Genomic DNA, 27,944 nt, shown 5'->3' on the forward strand with positions numbered 1-27,944 from the left:
CCATTGGAAGGCTGCCAAGAAAGTCTTGCAGTACTTGCAAGGAACAAAAGACTATATGTTAACGTATCATAAAGTTGATCACCTCGAGGTCATTGACTACTCAGATGCGGATTTAGGAGGATGCCTTGATAGTAGAAAGTCTACTACTGGGTATGTCTTCTTATTTGCTGGGGGAGCGATATCTTAGAGGAGTGGAAAGCAGACGACCACTGCTGCTCACACCATGGAGGCAGAATTCATAGCATTGTACGAGACTACATCGCAGGCTATGTGGTTAAAGAACTTCATATCACAGTTAAAGGTGGTCGATTCCATTGGGAAGCCACTGAAGGTGTAATGAAGCTGCAGTGTCCTTTTCGAACAACAACAAAAGTACTACGTCATGCAAGCATATGAAATTAAAGTATTTTATTGTTAAAGAAAGGACGAAGAATCATTTAGTGCATATTGTCAATATTGGTACAAAAGAGATGATCGTTGATCCTCTTACTAAAGGGCTAGCACCGGGATTATATTCCGAACATGTAATGAGGATGCGATTGTTAAACTCTTTTTGACATATGCATATAAATAAAGTGATCACTTTCAGTTTTTTGATTCTCATTATGGTGGTTGTTAACATCATAAGGATTAGAGATTCAACTAAGGACCTTTAGAATAGATTATAAAAGTCATTCTATTCATCAAGTTATTCCCATAAGGTTTTCTGGTTAAAAAGGGTTTATCGTCGGAACAAGTGGGAGAATGTTGGGATAAACCACCACGTTGGTGGTGGTTACCCACGATGTGGGTAATGCTCCCCATAAAGATGATCCTTCCGTTAAACTCATTACTGAATAAAAGGGAAACAGTTGCTTAAACCGTTTTCATTCGGTGATTATTTAAAGAGGTTTCATAAGCAACCCAAAACAGTGGGAAAATACACTGTTTTCTGTGAGAAAACAATAAAGGAGGGAAGAGGTCGACTCACCGATAGCATTCGGAGGCATGCGCTTGTGGTGGCCGCAGACCGGCTGAGTTGAAGAGAGCCCTTCTTCGGCAACGTCCTCCGCCCTCCGGCAATGGCCGCCTCATGTATGCTCCTGCATTCTGTATGTTTTGTTTTTGCAGGGGCTTCGCCGGATCAGGTGATGGCACAGAGCCGCCGGCGACTCTAGACCAACAATGGAAAAATTCCCCGGTCGACCCAACAGTTCAATCATAAGTATGGTGGGTAATGGGCTAGCATGGCGTGACTGGAACTCAGCCTATAGGGTTTTTGGGTTGCCTAGCCCAAAGAGAACCCAGTCCATTTGGTGATGATTTAAGTGTTGGGATCAGACCCAAGGAGTTTGGTGTTGTGGGATTGAACCTAGACTGTTTGACGGGCAGTCTAGGTTCAAAACTCATGGGCGTCACCCCTGTGTAAGCCGAAGCTTGAGGTACTAGCCTGGAGTAAGCTCTTGGAGTTTTAGGCTGACAGGACAGCGACCGTAAGTAAGGCTGAGCCAGCCCGGCTAGGTCTCTACGCCTGGGGCTGTTTGAGGTAAACAAAAAAAGTGTTAGGATCATGATAGTACGCCTCGTGCTCATATAGTTAGTTTTTCCATTACAAGCTTTAAGCAAATAACAACCTCTCTCTCTCTCTCTCTCTCTCGACCGACGACCGGTGACAACATAAAAGGGAAAAAGGGAAAGGAGAGAGAGAAAGAGAGAGGGAGAGATTGGAAGACGTTCAGATCGCGAAATTCCGGCGGTCGAATTCCGGTGAGAATGCAATCGGACGTCTCAGATGACCAGGAGAAATGTCTCGCCGAGGGGATTGCCAGCCTTCAGCAGAACGCCTTCTACATGCATCGCGCCCTCGTAATCTCCTTCTCTTCTCTCTCTCTCTCTATTTTTTGATGCGAGTCCTAACCCTAACCCTAACCCTAGGACTCGAACAACCTCCGGGATGCACTCAAATACTCCGCCCAGATGCTTTCCGAGCTCCGGACGTCGCGCCTTTCGCCGCACAAATATTACGAACTCTGTAAATTTCCGCGCCCCTTTCGTTTCTGATCCGAATTTTGAATCGTGCATTCGTATTTTTCTTGTTTCGTGGGTTGAATTCGGTGGAGTTTCTTTGTTTTCAAAGATATGAGAGCGTTTGACGAGTTGCGGAAATTGGAGATGTTCTTCAAGGAGGAAATTAAGCGGGGGTGCTCGATCGTCGACCTCTACGAGCTCGTGCAGCATGCAGGGAACATCTTGCCTCGATTGTAAGTTTTGGAATGGTGAATTTCTACTGAATTGGCACATTTTGATTGTTTTTAGGCACGTCGGAACTTGTTGAATTGTTGTGTTTTGGAAATTCAGGGTTTTGGGTGCATGGTGGGTTCGATTGATACGGATTTTGAATTGAGGGCTTGATTAGGTGGTGGAAATTGCACAAACTTTTTGTGGCAAACAAAATAAATGTTAAACAATAATGCCCTTTTGTTCCCTGTTGATTTTGGCTGAGGGAGTTTAGGATTTATGTATCGAAGATAACATCTATTGCATCCCAGTTGTTGTTATTTATGGATAAAGTATCATCATATTGCCAGGAAATGTAGGTGGGTACTAGCCAAGTGTCTCATAATCTTGTCTTTGATAGCATATTTCTATATGACATCCTTTCCTTTTAGGTTTTGTAAACTTTCTGGCGCATGAACAGCTTCTAGGAGATTGCTTGCGCACAATGCACTTGGATGTTGGTGACATATTGTTTGTTGAGGAAACATCATTTTTCAAATTTTCTTGTGGGGATGGGGGACTAATCCTGACGTGAACAATTAGAATCCATGTATTTCATGTTTAAAAGAAATTGCAAAAAGGAAGATAATTAAGTTTTAAGATGTAGTCATCATGGATCCATTCTTATTAAGTTTTAAGATGTAGTCATCATGGATCCGTTTGTCTTAGTTTAACTGTTTGTTTTGCCAGAAGATATTAAAATTGTACTTAAAACATGGCTATTTAGTGGCAGGCTTACTGATGATGTGACTAGGTTCATGTTTGGTAATGATAAAATTAAAGGATCTAGTGGGCAGGCCTACCGAACAGACAAAGCAGCTGGTCATTTTGAACTGGGATTATGCCTGATGTTTGCATTTGCATCAACAAGCTAAGCTAGGCCTTAGTAGCAATTTTTCCCCAAGTAGTAGGTGAGGCCTGGGTCATAGGACCAACTAGACCTCAATTTGGTCCTGCATGTCAAATGGTCATTTTGAACTGGGTTTATGCCTGATGTTTGCATTTGCATCAACAAGCTAAGCTAGGCCTTAGTAGCAATTTTTCCCCAAGTAGTAGGTGAGGCCTGGGTCATAGGACCAACTAGACCTCAATTTGGTCCTGCATGTCAAATGGGCTTGTCATGGTCTGAGTGAAATCCTTACCAAGTTTGGATTAAGTGATAGGTTTACTGGGCTAGCTATAGGCTATGTTTTAGGCCCCAATAAGTCCTAAACATGGGCCACTCGAGGCCTAGTTGGGCTTGTGAGGTTCAGTTGAGCTTGTAATAGCAATGTCTTGGACGTTGATAATTTTGGGCAACTATTGAACATATTCTATTCACACATGATCAACTACCTTTCTTGTACCTATCTTTCCTCAAGAAGACTTTTTTTTCTTAGTCGACCTCCATAAGTATCAAGTAAAAAACATCTTCAATTCCATCCATATTCTTGGAAAGAGTATTTCAAATCATCTGCATGCGTATGTACTGCATAGTTTTGTATCATCACTTACAGGTTCTATTTCATTTTTCTGTAAAGGGTGATCATCCCCCACTATTAAAACTTGATCCCTATGTCACATGGACATGGCTACAAGTATGGGGAATGGCCAATTTTTATAAGCTTCCTATTATGACTTGTATATGAGGGGACAGGATGGTAGTTGAAATGGAGTATCCGTGTGAGGTATCCATGTTTAAAGAGTTTATTTGTACTGTTAACTAGATTGGATATTGGGACTTGCTGCTAAGATATAGGATCACTTTATAGTCCACATGGAATGAGCCTTTATATAGCCAACCAACCTATAAGCACTCTCACAGCATTTTGTGTCATGTGAAAATGGTATGCATTCTTTGTCTCACTTTTGTAAACACAAAATGTTCTATAAGGTCATCTATAATGTGCATGTTCATTGAACATGATTTCCTTGGTAAAGATGGCAAGTAGTCACTGTCCTTATCTCATGTTTTTAACTAAAGCTTCCTTTTGTTGTCAAAATAACATGGATTTAGTAAAGGTCAAACAAAATAATGTGCATAATTAAAGATTTAACTTCCTTTGCTTTCGTATAAGAATTGTATTTTTCATTTGTTAGGTATCTACTTTGCACAGTAGGATCAGTGTACATCAAATCAAAGGAGGCTCCTGCTAAAGATGTGCTGAAAGACCTTGTGGAAATGTGCCGTGGAGTTCAGCATCCTATACGCGGCCTTTTTCTACGAAGTTATCTTTCTCTAATCAGTAGAGATAAATTACCTGACATTGGATCTGAGTATGAAGGGTAAGCTCATTGCAAGATAAATGCATATTTATCTCCTTTGTTTGTTTTCTGAGATGATGTATTGTTCAATGATGCAACTTAATATTGTTTGTTATATTTTTAGAAACTCAGATGGAATTTTGTAGATAAATAGTAGGCTGAAATTAAGTATTTCTTATGTGGTTTTATGTATTTGAAGAATCTTATCTTGGTCATGATTATTTGTAAATACACATGCACACACATGGATGTCTCCATCTGTGTATCTATACTGTAGTCACAAATATCAGTCGTGGCTATATCTCAGTGAGGAAAATTCTCGGGATACTATAGTTTTTTCGATAAATATTGGAAAAATCTTGGAAAATAAAATAATTATAAAAAGTTGGAAAAAATAAGAAAAAATACATGTCAAGCAAAGAATCCGTAAAAGATGAATATAAATATAAATAAGAAAAAATATACGTTGAGCAAAGAATCAATAAAACATGAACATAAAACGTGGATATAAGCTTCTGAGATTTTCTTGATATTATTGTGATAAATATCCAATATTTTCAAAATATCACAAGATTTTGCTTGTAAAATCGTTTTGCAATTTTACGATGATAATAATATCACGATATTTTGAAAATATCACCAATATTTGTGACTATATTTTGTATCTGTGTGTGCATATATAGAGTGAATATATCAACATGATATTAACAATATCATGATATTGTCTTTGTAAATTAAATAGAATTTTAAAATGAAAATATCGTAATATTTTTTAAAAGTGTAACCTACTTTAAACCAAAAATAGCAGTTTTTCGAAAATGTTGACAAAAATTTATAGTTTTGGCTAGATTCAAGATTGGAAAAATAAGGGTTAAAAAATGAAAACATTGATTACTTTTGTGTATTAAGAATCTACATATCCCTAACAACTTATCTACAATTGTTGGGATAGAAGATTTTGAAAAGTACCCCAAAAAACTAATAGAAACTTCTTTTATTCAAGTTGAGAGAAGCGCTTTCTTTTTTTTGAAAGAAGAGAGAGAAATGCTTTCATCACTTTGAATATGTTTAGATCTCTTTATAGAAGTCTCTTAGAGGTATTTTTGCCAAAAAGTCACTAATATAAAACAGTTTGAGTCAATTATGTTGACTGCAAAAGTGAACAAAGGAAGGAAAAAAGAAGTGAAAGAAAAGCAAGGGAAAGGGAGGAGAAAGCAGGTAAGAAGGAACAAAGGGAGAAAAAAATGAAGGAAAGAATGAAGAAATATAAAGAAACACAAAAAAAATGAGAACTATGCCACATGGGTGCGGGTGCGACAAGGGTGCGGTGCAATTTCAAAAAATTTGGACACGGGGACACGACTATATATATATATATATTTTAAAATATATATAATAATATATCCAGTGTGTGCATATATATGGATATTGTCTTCTAAAGTTTGGCACCAGCATGAGTGTTTTTACAAACTTTGCAAATTGTACTTTTGCCCTTGCAGAAAGGGGGGTCCAGGGGGGGCCGCTCCTGGGGGGGGGGCAGCGCCCCCCGGATTTTTTTTCCTGGGGCTTATGTTTGAGAGTCGTGCTATATATATATATTTAAAAAATATATCAAAAGATCATTTTTTTTTGTTTTTTGCCCTAAAATTGAACATTTTTGGACTCAGACAACATTGACCGAGTCCAAAACAAGGACGGCCTCGACTCGTTGACCGAGTCTGACTCGGCGTTGACCGAGTCCGGCCAGTGTCCGAAGCCGCACCCGTGTCGGGGCGTGTCGACTCGGGTGCGGCGCCTCCCTAGCCGAGTCCGTGTGACTTAGAATGAGAAGAGGGGACGAAGAAAAAGAAAAAAAAATATAAAAGGAAGGAGTAGATAATGCTGAAGAGAAGGCGAAGTGGAGTTAAGTTTGATAAATTTCTTTTAGATTAGGGTGCCAATTGTTTTCCCCATCAAATTTAAGGTTTTGACCACTTATTTTCCTATTTTCCAGCTTTTTATTTTTATTTTCATCTTTTTAAATGACTTATTTTCTTGAGATTTATCAACAAACTTATAATGTCCCATGAATTTACCTTGTGTACATGTAGCCAATACTAGACTTGGTAACTGAAGTGCACACACTGCATGTATACATATGTTAGTACAAAACCTGTGCTATGCATGAGAATATAGAAGAGTAGGGAAGGTAATGCTGGTAATTAGTTGGACTTGGGCTAAGCACCATGTGGAGTGAGGTTTAAAATTGCTTTAAATGCTTGATAGAAAGGTAGTTTTACCAATGAATTGGACTTGGGGCAGGTCCATTTGGTTTATAGGCTTGTAACTGCATTAACATGCTTGTACCAAGTTCAGAACTAGTTCTTATTCTGCTTTTCAATTCTAGAATATGTTCTTGTGCTAGATCCAGTATGATCATATAAAAAATGAGATATGGCTACAACTCCAGCTAGTTCAATTTTAGCTCAGTTTCAGATCTGAATTTGAATTGAATATTGTAGAAGTCAGATTTTGAATATGGATGAATTATGATATAAACTGTAATGCTGTATTAAACCTGTTCTCATCCTTGCTGGGGCCTTGAAGTAGAGACTTGTTGGCTGCAAACGGGGGAGTTTGAATGCTGTGATATTCCCAATATAAGACTGAGAACTCTTTGGTTGGAAGAAGGCGAACTGAAGAAAAAAACTAATTCAGCTAATTGAAACTTAGTCACATATCTCCTGATAGGGGAAGATTGGGTGTTAGAAGAGGTGGAATATTGAATCATGCCTTTCTTTTCAAAAGGTAGTGCTTTTGGTTAAAGCCAAAAATGAAATGTTGGATCAAGGTCTGGGTTGAGCTTGTGGATGCTTGGCTTTGAACCTCATTTTCTTACCGGAAAAAGTAAAGTGGCAATCTTGAAAAGCCAGATTCAAGAATTACCTGCAATTGCCAAACTTCTTTTGAGGACCTATCTGGTGGATTGGCGTCTTATTCTAGATGGCAAGGAGAAATTGGTATTTATTTAGATATAATATCTGGTTACGACTTGGTGGTTTGACATGGAGGAATAAAAGTAAATTGGGGCACTGACTATATGGCTGGAAAACGTCGGTCATATAGTATTTTGGGTAGGGTTCTCACCACACTAGATTTTTTTTATGTTCTTAAGGGATTTTATATACAACTCTTTATGCCAAAGATTTTGATCCTTATCTTTTTCAGTTATAATTCCTTTGAGGACATGTCAGCTTTTGACGGTCTGACCAATGTGCATAAACTAACTGCTGGTTACTCCTCTGGCAAAACAAATGGAAATAGGCTAACATAGTATGGTGAATCTTAACCCAAATTCTTTCTCTGTGTGACACCACAAGAAAGCCTACATGTTACTTATATACGTAAGGCTGTTATGTAAGTAATTGGTGTAATCCTATTTCAACAATTATTATTACATATCATGTATATCATAAGGATAATTAGAGCCACCTTACAAAATTATCAGCTAATAAAGGAATTTCTATAGTTAGATCACATCAATTATTAGATTTCTTAAGTATCATGGGCAAAAAAACTCAGCTCAATTAAAGCCTACCTTGCAAAATTATCAATTATAGAAGAATGTCTTCGACAGATACGTATGTTTTCTGATTAATATTCTTCTGGTCGGTTGTACAATTGAGTTGCATTTTCTGTTACTTTTACTTTGTTTTCACTTGGATTAGAATATGTGGCAAATACGCTTTAGATCTGTCATGTTGCTAAGATATTCAATGTCTTGGTGAAGTTGTCATTTTCCAGTCTTTAATTCCTTGGAACTTTCTTTGTTTTATATGAAGGGGTGCTGACACTGTTATAGATGCTGTGGAGTTTGTGCTACAAAATTTCATTGAGATGAATAAACTTTGGGTGCGCATGCAACATCAGGTTTGTATAGAGATGATAAGAATGCCTGTTGTGGTTTCCAACCATCCCTGGACAAATGCAGAACCCGCCCTCTAGCGAAAATAAAACCTGAACCATGTAGGCATGGTTGTGTCACAATTTTATTTCTGCTCATGCAGGTGTCTTAGTCATTTTGAAACACTGATATTGTTAGCTGTTGCTGAGTTGAGGCTTCAAATTTGGCTTTATGTCTCCAGGGACCTGCCAGGGAAAAAGAGAAACGGGAGAAAGAAAGGAGTGAGCTTCGGGACCTTGTAATATAAGTAACTTGGAACTGCCTAATGGCATCATAATGACAAATTGAAATTTTGATCTAAAAATCACTGTTTTTCTGGGTACTGCTTTTGTTGCTAGGTTGGGAAAAATTTGCACATCCTCAGTCAGTTAGAGGGTGTCGACCTTGATATGTACAAGGAAACAGTGCTGCCAAGAGTCCTTGAGCAGGTTGAAATACTTGTTTCTTTTCTTATCTTTGGATGGCTACATTCATTGTAATATGATGATTTTCTCTTTTGCGTTCCCCTATCATAATATAATGCATATTCTTGTGACAGGTTGTCAATTGTAAAGATGAGATTGCACAATATTACCTAATGGATTGTATAATCCAAGTTTTCCCAGATGAATACCACCTGCAAACTCTGGAGACATTACTGAGTGCCTGCCCGCAGCTTCAGGTAGTGTCATTTTACATATCTTTTAACTTATTGATGGTGAAAACCTAGTGCCAAAATTATGAGATCAACTTTATCATGGTCATGATTATCTTTTTCTGTGGTTAAATGCTCATTCAGTTGAGAAGTATGCTCCGAATTTGCTTTTAAATTTATCTCTCAATGAGGCTTTAGTGAAGAAAATGTAACAATTATTGTTCTAAATTTTTTATTGTTGGTGTATTCTGATTGAGGAGTTCACCACAGCTAAACTCTCTTGGTTAATATCTGAATTGGACCTGTTTTGTTGTATCCAATTGTCAACTTGCATTTTTTTTCTCAATTGCATATTACTGATGGAATTTGGTGTACTCTCTCATTTGCCACTGAAAAACCACTTCATCTGACTTTCATGCTTCTTTATGTTTCACTTCATTACTCTGTTGCCTTTATTGTGATCTTATTGTCCTCTTTGTACAGAAGAAGTGTTTCCCCGTATGAAATATGAATTGTTTGAGAAACTGCGTGACTAGGAGTTGCTTCATGGATTTAGCATATCTAAACTCTTGAACAACTTTTATATATTACTGTTATCTTTTCTGGTGGGTGAATGTACTTTCTTATTGTATTCTGGAACCATGGAGCAGTTCATTAGTGCTGATGCATTGCGTGTATGTTTGAGTTGTGTGGCTTGAAATAGTCACCTCGTGTGTTTATGTGTATGAAACACGACTCTATTCTGAGGTGTGCATAACTGCAGACTCTTTCTTACCTGATTGTACTTCTGTTTCACAATAAAATTTTGTTTATACAACAGACATTGCATCTTTATTGGTTCACAATTTGGTTATGTTTATTGTTTAATCACATATACTATTCCCAGGGCCTGTCATGTTCATCAAATAGCCCTAAATTTGCTGTCGGTTTTCAAATTTTGACCATGACTGTGACGTTGTATTCTCCTCTTATGGTTAATTTTTTATAAGGTTAAAAGCCTAAGAAGCAATTCTTGTGGTTGTTAATTTGAACATTGCATCTTCTTGAAAGTTATTCTTCTGAGCTACAATAAGAATTTTGTTAAGTGTTAATTCGTTGCGCTTGTTTTCAGCCAACTGTTGACATCAAAACAGTGTTATCCCAATTAATGGAGAGACTATCAAACTATGCAGCTGCAAGCTCAGAAGTGAGTTGCTCATATGTGCTTTATAATTTGTCTGAAATCTTTGCCACGTTCACATGGTGATTTTTTTTCACAGGTTTTACCTGAATTTTTGCAAGTTGAGGCATTTGCAAAATTAAGTGGTGCTATTGGGAAGGTACACTTACGACTCTTTTTTATATTCAGTAAATGTTGCTTTGGTTAATTGTAATCTGCCAATATGATTATAGGGGTTTCATTATGTCAATATGGATTATGGCATTTCTGGCAATATCAGTTTCTCACAATTCTTGGAATTTAGTTCTATTTCTTATAATGTAGTTCTATCAGAATGATTGATATTTATCATCTATAAGGTTTTGGATTTTGAAGAATGATCAGGGTGTCTCAACATGATTAACACATGAGTAAATAAACACATAATGTGTGGAAATCTATGTAGGTTCACTCCATGATCTTAACATGCGGGATTTTCACGTGCTAGTGAGGTTTGGCAGTCAGGGTCTGAAGGTTGGAGTGTGACTTATATATTCTTCAATGATGAAGATATTCTCTCAGTGATAGTGAAGCTGCTAAACTTATTTGTTTGCATGTTGCTGAGCTTCCATTTCTGCTGTAGATCCTTACTTATAACATACTTTAATGAGGAATTTGTTAACTAATTCATGTTTTATTAAATTCAAAAATTTCAAGTGTTTTCATTACAAATATTCTAATATTTCAAATGGCAGGTCATAGAAGCACAACCAGATATGCCTATTGTTGGAGCTATAACTTTGTATGTGTCACTTCTTACATTTACTCTACGGGTCCATCCTGATCGGCTTGACTTTGTTGATCAAGTACTGGTATGGAATGCGGATATGGATTTACTTGTATATTAAGTGAATGTTTTCTCAACTTTGGCACATAAATATAAACATTTTTCTATAGGGAGCCTGTGTTAAAAAACTTTCTGGCAAAGGGAAGATTGATGATAGCAGAGCAACAAAGCAAGTTGTTGCACTTTTGAGTGCTCCTTTGGAGAAATACAACAATATTGTCACTGCACTGAAGCTCTCTAATTATCCACGTGTCATGGATCATCTTGACTATGGGACGAATAAAGTCATGGCTGTGGTTATCATTCAGAGCATCATGAAAAATAATACACGGATATCAAACTCAGACAAAGTATGATTCTGTTCTCTTTTAAGACACTTATTTTTTTGAAAAGGTTATCTTTTTACATGGTAATTTTGTTCATTTCAGGTTGAGGCCCTGTTTGAATTAATAAAGGGTCTCATACAAGATATTGACGGTACTCCTGGTGATGAGGTGCATACTCAGTGTCTTCCAATTGTTAGCACCTTGATGGAAAAAGACTCGTGTCTACATTTAATGTGATTTTACTTGTATTAATTTCCATTATATATAATAGAACTTATGATAGTTCCTCCTTTCTGTAACCAGCTTGACGAGGAAGATTTCAAGGAGGAGCAAAATTCTGTAGCCCGCCTGATACACATGTTAGGGAATGATGAGCATGAGGAGATGATGAAGGTAACTCAATCTAGACAGTACTTTAGTAAATGCTTCTCTACTTTCAATAGTTACATGTATGTCAGGGTTTGTTGGCTGTAAGGCATGTTAATATTCATTTTATCCCTTGTGTATCATTCAAGCATACTGGCCCATGTGGAAAATGGCCATGTCATATGGTCTGTTTTATCATCCTTGCAAAGTACTTAATTCATTTTAATGTGAAAAAAATTCACAGCCATTTATAAGGATATTTATGTCTTCTTCCCTTGTTTGTGCAGTTTTTATTACACACTTATTTATCAACTTATTTTTTCTAAAGAAAGCTATGATAGTAATTTTCTTTTAATGAAACATTGTGACACTTATGCTCATCTTGATGACTTTCTGATATTTCTCTGGAAACCCATTACATTATCCAAAATTCTAAGGGATTGTTATGCTGCTCAATGATGAGGAAACCTGCTAGACTAGTATTGATTGTAAAGGGAAAAGTGGAACCATGATGTTCATGATGTCACATTTCTGTATTCTTTTTTCTTGGCAAGTTGTCAAGTGTTGATGCTCTTCATTTCCTTTTATCCTTATTTTTCTTGTTGTGTTAGGTGTTTTTTTTTTGCATGCATAGGTTGATAACTATAACCATTTCATTGCATGATGATTTCCAGATCATAACTATTGTGAAGAAACATAGCCTTCAAGGTGGTCCAAAACGACTTCCTTTCACCATTCCACCCCTTGTATTTTCAGCTCTCAAGGTGAGCCTTTTTCCCGTTTTTTCCCTCTTTTTTATAGGCAAGCTGGAGTTAGGCAGATAACAATGCATGTGTACTTTGAACACTCATTCAGTGTAGCACGCCATATAATTCTGATAATCATACAACAACAACAACAACTACGCCTTCATCCCAAAACTAATTCTGATAATCATGGTACATAAAAATAAAATCTTTGACAGTGTGAGAAAATCACTCTTTGACATGTATGCAAACATAATCAGGAGATATTGAGCCAAATCTGTTCAATTATTGTGTATCTAGCCAAGGCACATAGTTCATCAAACCACCTTGTAGTTATGAATAGTTGCTGATGTCCTAACAAAGCAGTGTTGGTTTCAAAATTCCAGAAAATCCTTGCCAATTTTTTGCTTGCAGGTGCCACTAACTCATCTTTAGCTATGACTTTCAGAAATGCCTATAGACTTTCTGCCTAACCACTTACTGACCTTGCCATTTTCTAATGATTCTTCCAGCCTTAGAAAGCAATCAATAGCTATATTACTTGCAGAAAGCTGAGATTAACAAGCAGTATTGGAAGTCTTATGGCAAAATACATACTCCTCCACTGTAATTCATGCTGAATGTTGGCTTGTGCACATACCTGTTAGCATCCAAGGGGTACTTGCATCCTCTCTCTCCACATATATTTATATATTTATTTTTATAGTCATTAGAATATGTTTACTGGAAATATTTTACTGGAGTTTGAACCGAGATTTTTATGGTTTTTTTTCTTAAATCTCACTGAATCTCACCTTGCGGATGCGATCTACATGCTTGGTTTCATGAGGACCGGCTCTCGGATTGGCCAATTACAATGCATAAGCAGGATCTTTTAAAGCTCGAAATCGATGGCTTAGAATTTTCATAAATATTCAAGCATCCAAAAATTGTATTTTTCCATCAAAATTACACGAACCGACAGTCGATTCCTAGAAAATGGACCATGCTGAACGCATCTGCAGGGTTGGATTTGCAAAAAAAAAAAGTCGGAAATACCTAGTTCACACTCTAGTATAACATATTTCCAGTAAATATATTCTAGTGACTCTCTCTCTCTCTCTCTCTATATATATATATATATATATATATATATATATATATATAGAGAGAGAGAGAGAGAGAGAGAGAGAGAGAGAGAGAGAGAGAGAGAGAGATCCTTTTGTTGGTTGATCTAACCCTACAGATGTGATTTACATGGTTTGTTTAGTGGGGATCGACTTTTGGATCATCCAATTCTTATGTGTAAGTAGTTTTTTTAATTGCTTTAAAAATCAACTTCTTACAACACACCAAAATTTCAAGATTTAAAAAAGAGTAATTTACATAATGCCACCTAACTTACTGTTTATTAAAAGCTTCCCAGCATCTGAGTTATCATTTTTTTTTTGAAAAAAAAGAAAGAATTCGTTCATGTTTAACCAAAGAATACAAGACAATAAGATACAGGGATGACACTCACGGTCCAATTGGCAGTGGAATGAAAAAAGATTTTAACCATGATCTCTCAGACGCAGGCCACCTAGCTTTGCACACAAGCATACATCAGACAAGCTTGTGAACAATAGTTGCATTTAGAGAATACTCTTTGAAGGTTCTACTTGGCCTACTTTATTTAAATGTGTTTCAATAGTTGCATTTAGAGAATACTCCTTGAAGGTTCTATTTGGCCTACTTTATTTAAATGTGTTTCAAATACATGCCTGAGGTGGTCTGTTGTTAAAAAAATTAACAATAAGGGCATTTTAGTCTCTTTATTCAATAAATAAAGGTCAACTGACTGATTTTAAGGTCAGGTGTATCATTTAAATATAGCTTATAAAAGTCTGTAGCTAAATGTAATAGCTGATAAGTCTGTTGGCTTTTTGCAAACTACCCTTTAGAAAACATATTTTTTCATGGAACAACATGATCCATGACCATGTGAATGCATCTATGACGGAAGATTGGGTATAAAGAACTTGCACCTATGAGTTTTTAGTTCACCATAGTTCACGTGTGTGTGGGTACACACACACTAAATGTAATAACCAAAACATTAGGTGGATTTTTTGTAAATAACTGGTAAATTGTTAAGTTGTACATATAAGTATATATATAGTTATATATATATGTATGTACATATATATATATATATATTTATTTATATATATACATATAAATATGTATATATTATATTGATTGTAATAGGTAATACCCATTAGGGATATTTTGGTCTTTTCATTGTCATGTAATAGGCTGTGCCCTTTAGGGGCACAACAGTCTTTTCATATTTTTATTTTTGTTTTTTTCTGTTTTGTATTTTATTTTTTGTTTGAGGGCATTATTGGAAAATGCCCAAAGAGTCATTGGGATCTCCCCAACTGCTTTATTTCTAGCCGTTGGGATCACTCCAACAACTCTATGAGCATTGTAAATGCCTATATAAAGGGGCTTTTGCCCCCTCTTGGATTGTCCTTAGCTTAAGCATTTTATGCTCAAAAAATCCTATATTTTTATGTTGTTTCTTGCCCTTTAGTGGCATTGTGCTTGTGTTCTTGTATTGACCCATAAGTGGTTTTTGATTGTATACACTCTTGTGTGTAAGCCCATAAGAGGCATTACTTGTGCTTTTTTGTATCTCATTACATGGTATCAGATACTTGGTGCTTTTGGATTGTAACTTGTACTTGAAGATCACGTGGTGGTCCGTGAGATCGGGGGAGCGTTGGTTCATTTCTTTGGGAAGTGTGCCATCAGCCTTGTTCAACTCTTTCTTGCTATCTCCCTCTTCTTTTATCTAATTCTCTCTTTTCTTTTTGCTTCCATGACTGACAAGAAAGTTGTAACAATTGTTTCCATCAAATTTGATAGGACCAACTACAACATGTGGGTCACCGCATTAAGAAGAATTCTAGTGGGAAAGCAGTTGTGGCATTTTGTTGATGGTTCTACTCTGGAACCTCAACCTATTCTTACCAAGGTTGTTGTGAGATAAAATGATGAATCTAAAGAAGAAACTTAAATAGAATGATAGAGAAAAAGCTTTCTTAGACTATAAAAAAACCTATAAGGCATGGGAAGTAGGACATGCTAAATTGCTATCTCCATGGGGAGCATGTCTGAGGAACCATGTGAAAATATTTTAGAGTTTGAAATAGTGGATGAGGTGTGAACCTTCATCAAACAAACATATACCCAAAGGGATGTCGCCCACAAATGAGAACTACGGGATAAGATTCATAATTATAAACAAGGTGACAAAAGTGTTAGAGAGTACTATGAAACTCTCAAAAGACTTTGGGATCAAATGGCAAAGTTGGAGCCCATTTGGGACACACCCAATGATGCTCAACTAAGGAGGAATCAAATCTTCGAAGAGCAATTTTTTTAATTTATGAAGGGCCTTAGACTCGAGTTTGAACAAGTGAGGGTCACGATCACTTATCGTAAGAAAGATGAGCTTCCACCTATACATGAAGTATTGGCCGAAGTATGTATGGAAGAGACCGACAATGTTCGAACCTAAGGAATCCAAAGACTATGGGTTGGCCTCCTCATTTCACGAAATCTAATTTCGGGAGGCAACATTGTGATGAAGGGAGAAAAAAAATTATGTCATAACTTTGGAGAATCGGGGCATATTAAGCCTTATTGCCCCAAATTCAAAGGAAAGGATGAGCGAAGAGCGGCGAGTGTAGATGCATCATATGAGCTTAAAAGTGGAACCAATAGAGATTCAAAATCCATTAGAACCATGTTATTATCCCAACTAGTGGAGGCCCTACAACCGCTTCTCAAGGGATCATCTTCTTTCATCTCGGGTGCCACGATCTTTTCTTCTTCTCCTATAAGTAAGATTTATTGGCTTTTGGATTCTGATGCATCCTTCTATATGACCCCCAATAATTCATTGCTCTCCGAATGTAGAACCGAATGTAGAAGTAATTCAAATAAATCTAATGTTTTTATTGTTAATAGTTATTCTCTTGTGATGCAGCGAGGGAATCGACACAATCACGTTAGGGGTTGACATTGAATGTTAATCTTCCAAGGCATGATTAGTCGTGCAACAACAGGTAACTCAATGGAAATGTTGAACAAGGGATCGGATCAATCGATCCGATCAACAGTCTATTATGAAACTAATAAGGGCTATCATGAATGAAGACAAGTAAATAGCAAAATGAAAACTTGCGACTAGAATGAAAGAAGAAAACAAAATAAAGAAAGAAGACTGTAGCTGAATGAGACAGGGGAAAGGAAGCTCAAAAATCCAATGTTCTCCCGCACGCAACCCTAGAATAGGGTATTTAAAGTGTGCAACTGGATCCGGGTCTCGAGTTCGACCCTGGACCCGAGATGACTCCTCTTTGCTGCTGGATCTGGGACGCACGGGCCTGTGCTCGTCTGGAGTAGGTACGCAGGGGTACATCAGCCCTGCGTCTTGGTACCGTGATCTGGGTCGGATCCAATACTTGGGTCCGATCCTTGATCCCATCGTGCAGGTTCGGTCCCCTGCCTGGGTCAGGCTGTATGGATCTGGGTCGATCCTGCTATGCATCATCTTGACATAAAAGGAGTTGGTGATTTTAAACTCTTCAACTTTTTCTATACCTAAAATTAGATTTATTTCAAAACTCAATTTAAAACTTCTTTATGTTTCTCAAATAGCCGATCATGGCTTTAGAATCTCCTTTTCATCGGACCAATGTTTGGTGCAGGATCTCCAGTCCTGAATGCAGATTGGTGCAGGTCATAGAGAAGATCTCTACTACATGAATTGGTTGGTTATCCAAAACACTTTTTGTTACGATGTACAAGATTTAAATATTGTTTTGTAGCATCAAAGGCTAGGTCATCCTAGCATATCTAAATTATCCAATATACCTCATTTGAGATTTTTTTTAATGAAAAACTTGATTGCACTAATTGCATTTTTGGAAAAGTGGTCATTCCCTTTCAAGAATGAACTTTCTTTGCTACTAAACCACTTGAATTAATACATTCAAATGTATGAAGACTGACACCTATTATATCTAAGGGTGATGATTATTCTGGATACACATGAATTTATTTTCTTATGCACAAAAAAGAAGTATTTGAAAGTTTTAAATATTTTCATAACTTAGTCAAAATTTTATTTCAGTCTAATATAGCTATTTTTTGCTTCGATTTAGGGGAAGAATTTATGTCAAATAATTTCAAAAAGTATTTGGAACTAAATGAAATTGTACACCAAAGATCTTGTGCTTATACTCAACAAAATGGTTTGGCAAAGAGAAAACATAGGCATATTATAAAAGCTACTAGAACTTTACTCATTTCAAAAAATGTTTCAAAGGAATTTTGGGCCGAAGCTACACTTACCGTTTATCTTATAAATATAATTCCTTCCGTCAAACTTCAAAACATTACAGCGCTTGAAAAGCTTTACAAAATTTTCCCTGATTACTCTAGATTGAAAACCTTTGGATCCCAATGGTTTGTTCTTATCAACAAAAATGATAAATGATTTCCTTGAGCTATTCCTTGTGTTTTTCTTGGGTATGGTGAAACCCAAAAGGGGTTTAGATGTTATGATCTCAAAAATGATAAGCTCTATATATCTCTATAAATGTGACCTTTTTGGAAAAAGAAAGTTTCCAAAAAATGTTCATTGGATCAAAATGTGCCTAAAAAAGCTAATAATTATTCTTTTTTGTTTGAGTTGCTTCTTAAGGAAGATTCTTTGAGTATTGATATTCTGAATGAAGAACATCTCCTCAATACTCCCGGTGATGAGAACCATGATATAGATAGAAGTGAACCTCCAGTTCTTTAATATAGAAGAAGAGACAACAATAGTCAGCCTAGTGCCTTAGAAAGATATTCTAACCTTTAGTCATAGGTATCTAGTACACATAGGAGATCCATTAGGGAATCTAGACCCCCCGATAGATTTATATCCTATGAATCATTTTTCCCTCAATATAAAGCATGACTAACTAAAAAAATTAGATTTCAAACCCAATACATATAAACAAGCCAAAATTTATCCTGAATGGATAGAAGCCATGAACATTGAGCTTGAAGCTTTAGAGAAATCTAACACGTGGCAAATAGAAGATCTACCAAAAGAGAAAAGTCTATAGGTTGTATATGAGTTTACAAGGATAAAACAAAGAGTGATGACTCCCTAGAACAATATAAGGCTGGGTTAGTGGGCAAAGGGTATTCCCAAAATATGATATAGAATTCCATAGCTATATCTGCCATTAAAAATTAGCACATCTATCAGATGGATTGCAAAAATTTGTTTTCAAATGAAGAGTTGAAAGAAATATACATGGATCCGCCACCAGGATATGAAATTCCAAAGGAAAATGTTTTTTATTTAAAGGCTTTATATGGCTTGAAACATGCCCCTAAGGCTTGGTATGATAGGTTTAGTTCAGTTATGGTTAAACTTAACTTTAAATATTGTTATACTGACACTACTATTTTGTTAAGAAATTTGATATCGATGTTATTCTTTTACTCTATGTTGATGAGATGATCATTATTAGAGGAGACAGACAGGAAGTTAATTATATTAAAAGTATTTTAAAACAAAATTTTGAAATGACAGATCTAAGTTTTCTCTGAAATATTTTTTAGGAATTAAGGTAGCATATTCTACACGTGGTTATTTCTAACTCAATCTAAGTTTGCCAATAAGATTATTGACAGGTATGAAATTTCAGATGAAAAATAGGACACTCCTGAAGTAATTAATGAAAAAATGAAGATAGATGATGGCACACCCTTAGAAGACCCCACTTCTTATCGTCAAATGATTGATGCCCTTATTTAACAATTACTCTACCTGACATTTCTCATACAGTGCATACAATGAGCTAGTTTCAACATTTTCCTACAACTTTGCACATGAGTGATGTTATGCAGATTATTAGATATTTACAAACTTCTGTTTCTAAAGGACTTATGTTATCTTCTTCCTTTTCACTGGGGAGAAAACCCCAATAATAGATGCTCAATATCAGGTTTTTGTGTGTTTATAGGTGACTTGTTGATATCCTGAAAATGCAAGAAACAATAGGAAGTATCTCTATTATCCACTGAAGTTGAGTATTGTTAGATGACATGGAGGTCTATATGCAGTCACCCTCAAGGTTATGTTGTGTTGTGACAATAAAAATGCAATCTATATTATCGTTCATCGTATATTTGATGAACGAATCAAGCATATCGAGATGGATTGTCACTATGTTCGTGAGGAATATCTTAAAAAGAATACCATCCTGCCATATATAGTATCAAAGTTTCAGCTAGCCGATTTCTTCACAAAGCGCTTCCTTCTCCCCGATTTCACTTCTTACTTAACAAACATTTGGTGATCACACTGTAAGTTTGAGGGGGAGTGTTAAGTTGTATATATATATATATATATATATATATATATATATATATATATATATATATATATATATATATATATATATATATATATATATATATATATATATATATATATTGATTGTAATAGGTAATACCCATTAAGGGTATTTTGGTATTTTCACTATCATGTAATAGGTTGTATCTTAGGGGCACAACAGTCTTTTCGTATTTTTATTTTTGTTATTTTTGTATTTTTTAGGGCATTATTGGAAAATGCCCAAAGAGTCGTTGGGATCTCCTCATCGGCTCTATCTCTATGAGCCTTGTAAATGCCTATATAAAGGGGCTTTTGCCCCTGATGCAGTGGGGGAACCGAGGCTAACCTTCTCGTAATGGGTGCTGATGGAGATCTGTTGGTGCAGTGCGGAGGTCGACTGCCCGTTAATGGACTGATGTGGGATGGCCTTCCCCAACGCAGGGTTGTGCAATATATGATACCCAATGGTCACGCTTGAAGAAAGGAATGCCCGGATCAACTTCCTTGAGCCACAATATATTAAACGTCTGATGACGTTTCACAAGTTGAGAATGATAACATTGAAATAAAAACAAAGACTAACAGGGATTACACAAATGACTGATAATGCTAAAGAAATAAAGCAACAGGAAGAACGTGCGACTGAAACAAAATGGCAGAGAAAGCTTTTCTTTTCCGAATTCCATCCCCCTGCACGCAACCCTAGGATGGGTATTTAAAGGCTTCAGTTGGATCCGGGTCTCGGGTCCGGTCTGGGACCCGGAGCATTCTTCATGCTGCTGTTGGGTCTGTGACTCTGTGACACCTGGGACGTTCCGGACCTGCTCTACATCAGCCCCCTCTTGTATTGTGCTTAGTTTAAGCATTTTATGCTCAATGAATCCTATATTTTTATGTTGTTTCTTTCCCTTTAGTGGCATTGTGCTTGTGTTCTTGTATTGACCCATAAGTGGTCTTTGATTGTATACACTCTTGTGTTTGTAAGCCCATAAGAGGCATCTACTTGTGCTTTTTGTATCTCATTACATAAATTAGGTTGATTTTGTAAACTACTCTTTAGAAAACATATTTTTTCATCGAAAAACATGAGCCAGTGACCAATTGCTAGGAAATTAATCCATTGAATGCATCTATGACATAAGATTGAGTACAAAGGACTTGCACCTATGAGTTTTTAGGTTAACCATAGTGTATGTGTATATATATAGAAATGGGATCAAATAAACTAATCTTTTTCGATTTTCTAATGAGATTCAATAGCTATGGTATCGGTGGCAGAATTCGACTTGTTTCCATGAGTGTTTTATTGAGTCATGTATGTTTGCATCTGTTGCTTGAATTGTTGCACAAAATTCTTTCTTCCTCCCTCTGTCCATACATTCGATTTATATATATCTGTGTGTTTGGGATTGGATAAAATTTCATCTGGTTCAGTAATTAATACACACAAACACATAGAGTCATGTTGGGAAAAATGGTCTCACAGTTTTCTGCTTTAACATGTAAATGTATGGCTGATTATATAATTTGTATGTCATCTTAATTCTTAATGTGTATCCTTGACATTGCATGTGTGGCTGCATCACAATTTGGATTAGCTTTAAGCTTTATTCGGTGTGTGTGTGTGTGTGTGTGTGTGCACGCTCATGTGTCTAAGAGCCCAAGTAGTTGTCCATTCCTTGTCATAAGATGTAAAAGATCCTACAGTAGACACCATGCCTTTCCTACTTCTAGAAACTGGCATAGCATGAATTGTATCAATCTTATTGCCTAATTCATAGGAACAAGTAAACAACCAAATTGGTGATCTGAAAAAGTTATAAAAAAACGAAAGAACAATCTCCTTCTATTCCCCAACCGCTTCAGCTGGTATGGGGTGGGTCATGGTAGACTTGGATAAGAATTCAAATTGTAACAGGTTTCCAAATCTGAGGTCAGGTCCAAACTAGCTTCAATGTAGAGTTGAATCCAAAACCGATTTTTATATGGTATTATGGGTTTTAAACAAGGATCTTAAATAGAATATGAAAATGGATCCAACAATAAATACTGATATAATCTGCAAAAAGTCCAATCATGTAATTCTGAATCCTACCTGAATACACATTTGGATCTTCTTTAAGATTCCTTGGGCGTCTTTTTAAATTCTCTGCTGTTTATGTGGATTCACTGACTCTACATGATTTTTCTGCAGTTGGTCAGAGCATTACAAGGTCAGGAAGGACAGGGAGCAAGTGAAGAAGGGGATGTGACACCAAAGAAAATTTTTCAGTTACTGAATCAGGTACTATGTGTCCAATACTTGATTCTTTGTTTTGAAGGCTTTGGTGGATGAGATAAGCAAGAAAATGGGATGATAATAGAGGAGAAGAGAAAGGAGATTGGGGAATTGTTGGAGTAATGCTGAAAACTCATTCACTTGTACAAGAAAAGGGTTTCCATAGTCATGCTCTAGCCTCGACTAGGGTGTGATTGAGTTGTGGCTCAGCTGGTCAAGTTGTTGACTCTGTCAGGTCATGTTAACTATATATATATATATATATATAGATAGATAGATAGATAGATAGAGATATGTGTGTGTGTATTCATGTCAGCATGGGAAATATCATAAATCCCTGAGATCTTGTGTTATTACTGTTAAGTTGTATGTACATGTACATACAACTTAACAATTATGAGCTCGAAAGGTTCCTGAACATTGATGTCCTATCTGTTAATCATATATTGTCACATGCTGTCATGGCTGAAAGCCCAAATTATATTAACATATGAAGAACCAAGAAAAAATGCATGTATTATACATGCACTTCTCTTTATGTCAATGACATCTATAATTTTCTTGCATAGCTAATTATACACCTTTTATAGTTATAATTTTGAAAATGATGTTTAGCCTGCAAGTGAGTCTCCTTTGTTCATAAGCTATCTAGATTTTGATTGTGGAGTGATTCCAAGCTTTGGCTTTTGCTATCATTGTGTATCCTCTACGACATTGTTCATGGGAAAATACAAGGTTGCATCCCTTTATTCTTGAAGCCATTCTTTGATGTGGATTGTTTCTCATTCATAGTTTGCTCACTTAATCTTTATTGTTTGCAGATTATAGAGGCTCTGTCATTAGTGCCATGTCCAGAACTGGCCTTAAGGCTATACTTGCAATGTGCAGAAGTATGCAAAATCATCATTTCTACTAATTTTTCTATACCTTTTGTTAAAAGCTTCATTTATTTACGCGGTGACTTGATTTCACTGTAACAGGCTGCAAATGATTGTGATCTTGAACCTGTTGCTTATGAATTTTTCACCCTAGCATTTATTTTGTATGAAGAAGAAGTTGCGGTAATCTTAAATTGATGAGTCTTTTCAGACATTAAATTATCGTTAAATTGCATTATTTGAAGGCAATCTGAAGACTTGCCCCCATAACATGGTTCTGTTCTGTGGCTTGATTTGATGACCATTTTTCTTCTTTTTTAAACAGGATTCCAAGGCTCAGGTGACAGCAATACATCTAATTATAGGGACTCTTCAGAGAATGAATGTATTTGGAGTGGAGAATAGGGATACTCTAACTCACAAAGCGACTGGTGTAATGCTCATAACTTCTGTGGTTTTGAGAAATCTTCTGGCTTTTCAGCTGACTGGCAGGTATTAATGTTTGCGTCTTTGGTGCAGTATTCAGCTAAACTGTTAAAGAAGCCCGATCAATGTCGTGCAGTTTATGCCTGTTCACATCTCTTCTGGGTTGATGACCAGGATGGTGTCAAGGATGGAGAAAGGTTTGTTTTTTTCACTTGAACGTGTGTTTCTCTGTGTGTTCACGCGCGTGCTTGTATATATGGAGAGAGAGAGAGAGAGAGAGAGAGAGAGAGAGAGAGAGAGGTGGTCTGTTGCACCTTAGGATGCACTCTCCCAGGATGTGATTGATCACCTTATAAAAAATGCTAGTTCTTTTTTTGAATGTGGGGTCATAAGGATTTCTTTCTTGAACATACACAATACAAATACTGACCTCAAAGGTTGTTTGTTTCCTTTGAAATAGATGAGACCTTAATATAATTAAGGCTGCAGTGGAAATTCATGTCAATTTTTTGAAGTTTTCTAGAATAAGTTATTTACCATTTCCACTTGTGACCTTACTATCCTCATTCTTTACATAAAACATTTTCCTCTGATAAGAAGGCCTTAATCACTTTAATAATTTTGTATAAACAGAACTGGTTTAATTTTCATACCTTTTCATTTTAGAAAAGGTTTTAATACTTGAAATTGTTAAACAACAAAGCAACTGTCTAGACCTATTCTTTTATGCAAAAATACCAGTTCGCACTTTCTTGAAAGAAACTAGACCATGAAAATGTCAAATTATGTAGTTTTTCTGAAAGGGATAAAATATGAATTGCTTAAGATGATTTGTCTCCATGACATCTCTTAATTTATTGCATGGACTTTTATTTTGGAGTGCTCAGCTTAATTTTACTCCACTGTATCAGTCTACATTGAAATTTCACAAGCGTGTTAGCCGATTTTGCTTTGCCAAATCAGTATTGGTTTAGAAGAAAGACAAAAATGTAAAAGGAAAAATGGAATCTTTAAAAGCTTCATCTGTTGGAAATTGAAAAGTATTGGGTAATATTTGTTATTATTAGATTAGGATATGTGGAAAATATGCTACACCAGGATTAATATGCATACTTGCCACAAGTCCAAACTTTTAGCTTATCTTCTGTTCCTTCTCTGGCTATTGCTTATTGTTGGTCTTTTCTATCAGTTTTCAACTGTACCAACATCTATCCGCCCTTAGATGATTTGTTTTGCATCTTGCCACCATGAGCTTGGGATGAAAGTCTGTCAAAGATCCAACGTTGTTTGAATAGGATATAACTCATCTTATAAGATATCAGTAGTCTACCTATGAATCTGGTTGGATCATGTACATAATATGGTTAGGTCTTATCTTCCCCAGATCCAGAACAGATGAGTAAACTTGATCCAGGCTTGAATCACATCATAATGACCTGTTTGCCTTCGCGTGTATAAAACAATAGGACAACCTGTTTTACCAGTTCTAGTCTTACAAAGACTTCTGATTGGATCTGGATTCAGATCTTTATTCGTACATTAATTAGATTCAAATTCAGAACTGGGACCATTTTTCCAAATTAGTGGGTTGTGAATGAAGCTGGATCCAGCCTGTTTTTATCACAACAAAAGCCTGTGCTAATAAATTTGGGTGAAGTGAATTAGATTCTACTTTATACATAATGTTCTTTTTGAATATGTAACAGTTTTAAAACTTTTTTAGTCTATTTCTTGTTGGAATTTCAGATTGGATCTATCCAACCCACGTTTGTCTTGTTTGTACTTTGTAAACATAGACTATTGTGATGTCAAAGTATAATCCCATGTTCTTTTCTTGCACAATGAGGTAAATATCTAAAAGCACAGGAAAATATTTTAGAACGTACATACACTTCCAAAATGGCTTATCGATTGGTCTTGATCACCTATCCATTTCCCCCTATTTATTAGGATAGGCTATTAGTGGAAATACATAATAAATGGACATCTGGCGGCCTACTAATGTTGGTATATTTATAAATATCAACTAATTTAAGGCTACAAACCCATAGCCTAGAAGGGATGTTCACCAGAGGAGGGTAGAGGATAAGCTAATGTAAGTAGAAGTGCCTGTGAATCCTGGACTGTAGGATATTTTCCCTAGGATGTGTTACAATTTCCTTTTCAAAGTGAGATGTTTGCTATCAAGCGTAATAGGTGATTCCGTGAAAACCGCAACTTGAACAAAAAGGATAATATGCTACTAGTTTACCCAAAATGAATTAAAATGAAGACTTCAACATCACATATAAAGTATAGTTATAATGCCAGAATTTTAAATTAGTGCATAAGGATTTTTGAGACAAATAATCTTACTAATCATATTATCGGATGCAATGATGTTCTCAAATATTTAAGCTATTTATGTAAGAAAGTAAAAGGTTTACAAAATTTTTAGTGGGTTAGATGGGTTGGTCTTTTTTCGAAAACAAGTGTCCATATCATTGTATCAAACAATTTTATTAATCTTTTATAATTTAATAACAGTAATAAGTCCTTTTTCTTGAACTGTTTGGTTTGCGTAAAACCTGACATTGGCAGGTTTATAGCTTCTCCTAGTATGTCCTGTCCTACAAAACCTAGAACTTTTGTATCTTGTAAAAGGATTTGTGGAGGCCTTAACATGAACAGTCAAATTCCTGTGAATAAGATAAAATTTATAAGTAATTTATTGTGAAAATTTCTAATATGTGATAAACAATAGTGTATATGCAAATAAGGCTAAGGCTAGGTGGTAAGATATTTGTTATTTCAGGCTATGTCAAGGTTGATCCGATTGAGTCTTTGCGAGATCCAACCCCTGCAGGTGAGCCACATGGGGTTCAATAGGAGTTGCTTTTAGTCTTGTGGTGTGCAATATTGGTTGGACTGAAAAAAGTTCACATTTACTTAGACTGGTGGTGGTATGGACCCTGTGATCTCAGATAAACTTGAAACATTACCCATCTTAGACTGGGACTGGAAGCGTATTAACAGAAAACTATTAAACCCTGTGCAGGATTCACCTCCCTCCCTCCCTCCCTGCTGCGTATATAAGATGTTTTGTTTATGTATTGTATTACTAATATATCATAAGTAATATGTACTAATATTTTTATGATATATATATCATAGTCACTTGTATCGTTCAAGGTAATTTCTCAGAGATATTTTAAAAAAGTGATTTTTCTTGAGAAAAAAATGAATAGTAAAAAAAATAAGAAATAATAGGTTTTATAGTATTTTTCTTGCAAAAATATAAAGAAACAAGTAGAAAAGTTTTTAAAATATAAAAGAAACAAAAAAGATACCTAAAATATATAAAAAAGATTTTTTTGGAAAAATTTGAGAATATAATATCTTGATATTTTAGGTTTTGGCGATATTTTGAAAATCTTGGGAAAATATCGGCTGACCTTGAAAACCCAATAATATCGCTATATTTTCAAAATACCAGCGATATAGGTAAATATATATATATATATATATATATATCATGCCAAAACTAACTGCTTTTTGTTTTCAGGGTTCTGCTATGTTTGAAGCGTGCAATAAGGATTGCAAATGCTGCTCAGCAGATGGCAAGTGTGAAACGTGGAAGCAGTGGGCCAGTCACACTGTTTGTTGAGATTCTGAACAAGTATAATTCTTTTCTTTCCAAGGATATCCTTTTTTTTCCTTTTAATCTTTGTCCTTGATGCATGTTAGGGATTTCTCATTGTTAGATTTTCATTTCTCATTATCATCTGGAAATGGATAATGTCAGGTATCTGTATTTCTTTGAGAAGGGGAATCCCCAAATCACGAGCACAGTGATCCAGGGTTTGATTGAATTGATAACGAATGAGATGCAAAGTGACAACACAGCCCCAGATCGATCTGCTGATGCTTTCTTTGCTAGCACTCTGCGCTATATTCAATTCCAGAAACAGAAGGGTGGTGCAGTGGGAGAGAAGTATGAACCTATCAAAGTGTGATTCATCAATTAAAATTGTAATTTTGGAGTTTTTGGAATTCATGCACGGTGTGTGGCACAGCACCATCAACCAGGTGGTAGCATCGCTATTCAGCTGACAGTTGTAGGTTGTCCTATGCTGTTAAAGATTTCTCGTTGGATGGGTGGAAGAGCTGGTAACGGCACCACTCTCAGCAGAGCAAGGGGGTGATCTTCAGCCTTCACAGGTATCATGTTTTGTACTTCCGGTTTATTTTCTTTTTTGGGAAAGTGGTGGTTCTTCATTTCCGACAGCCAATGTTGTACAGTGTTTTATTCTCCAATTGCATTATAGAATAAATACTCTTGCCCTTTGGGGGGAAACAAGGAAAATCGACTCTCGATCAGTGTAGCATGATTGATGAATTTTGAAGTGTGATTAAATCTGTTGATTCTTTTGCAGTTGAATCTTGAA

At 36.1% G+C, this 27,944-nt stretch overlaps 1 protein-coding gene across 2 annotated transcripts; it reads left to right on the top strand.

Moving 5' to 3' along the window:
• Window positions 1-1,605: 1,605 nt before the first annotated feature.
• On the top strand, window positions 1,606-27,944 carry LOC149815073 (vacuolar protein sorting-associated protein 35B-like). Of its 2 annotated transcripts, XM_089988902.1 has the most exons (22): window positions 1,606-1,845; window positions 1,915-2,011; window positions 2,117-2,240; window positions 4,336-4,521; window positions 8,322-8,409; window positions 8,625-8,681; window positions 8,782-8,871; window positions 8,982-9,104; window positions 10,189-10,263; window positions 10,337-10,396; window positions 10,971-11,087; window positions 11,173-11,412; window positions 11,491-11,556; window positions 11,692-11,781; window positions 12,429-12,518; window positions 22,130-22,219; window positions 23,035-23,103; window positions 23,194-23,274; window positions 23,417-23,524; window positions 23,611-23,714; window positions 27,062-27,175; window positions 27,302-27,944. In XM_089988902.1, the coding sequence occupies exons 1-22, from the start codon at window positions 1,753-1,755 to the stop codon at window positions 27,510-27,512; spliced, it is 2,373 nt and encodes a 790-aa protein (XP_089845028.1). In that variant the 5' UTR covers window positions 1,606-1,752; the 3' UTR covers window positions 27,513-27,944. The 2 variants fall into 2 exon arrangements, with proteins under 2 accessions (XP_089845028.1, XP_089845029.1); XM_089988903.1 differs by lacking the exons at window positions 1,606-1,845; window positions 1,915-2,011; window positions 2,117-2,240; window positions 4,336-4,521; window positions 8,322-8,409 and having other exon boundaries at window positions 8,647-8,664.

The sequence above is a fragment of the Nuphar pumila genome, chromosome 15, assembly GCF_984573655.1.
Source record: "Nuphar pumila chromosome 15, dmNupPumi1.hap1.1, whole genome shotgun sequence".
Lineage (NCBI taxonomy): Eukaryota > Viridiplantae > Streptophyta > Magnoliopsida > Nymphaeales > Nymphaeaceae > Nuphar > Nuphar pumila.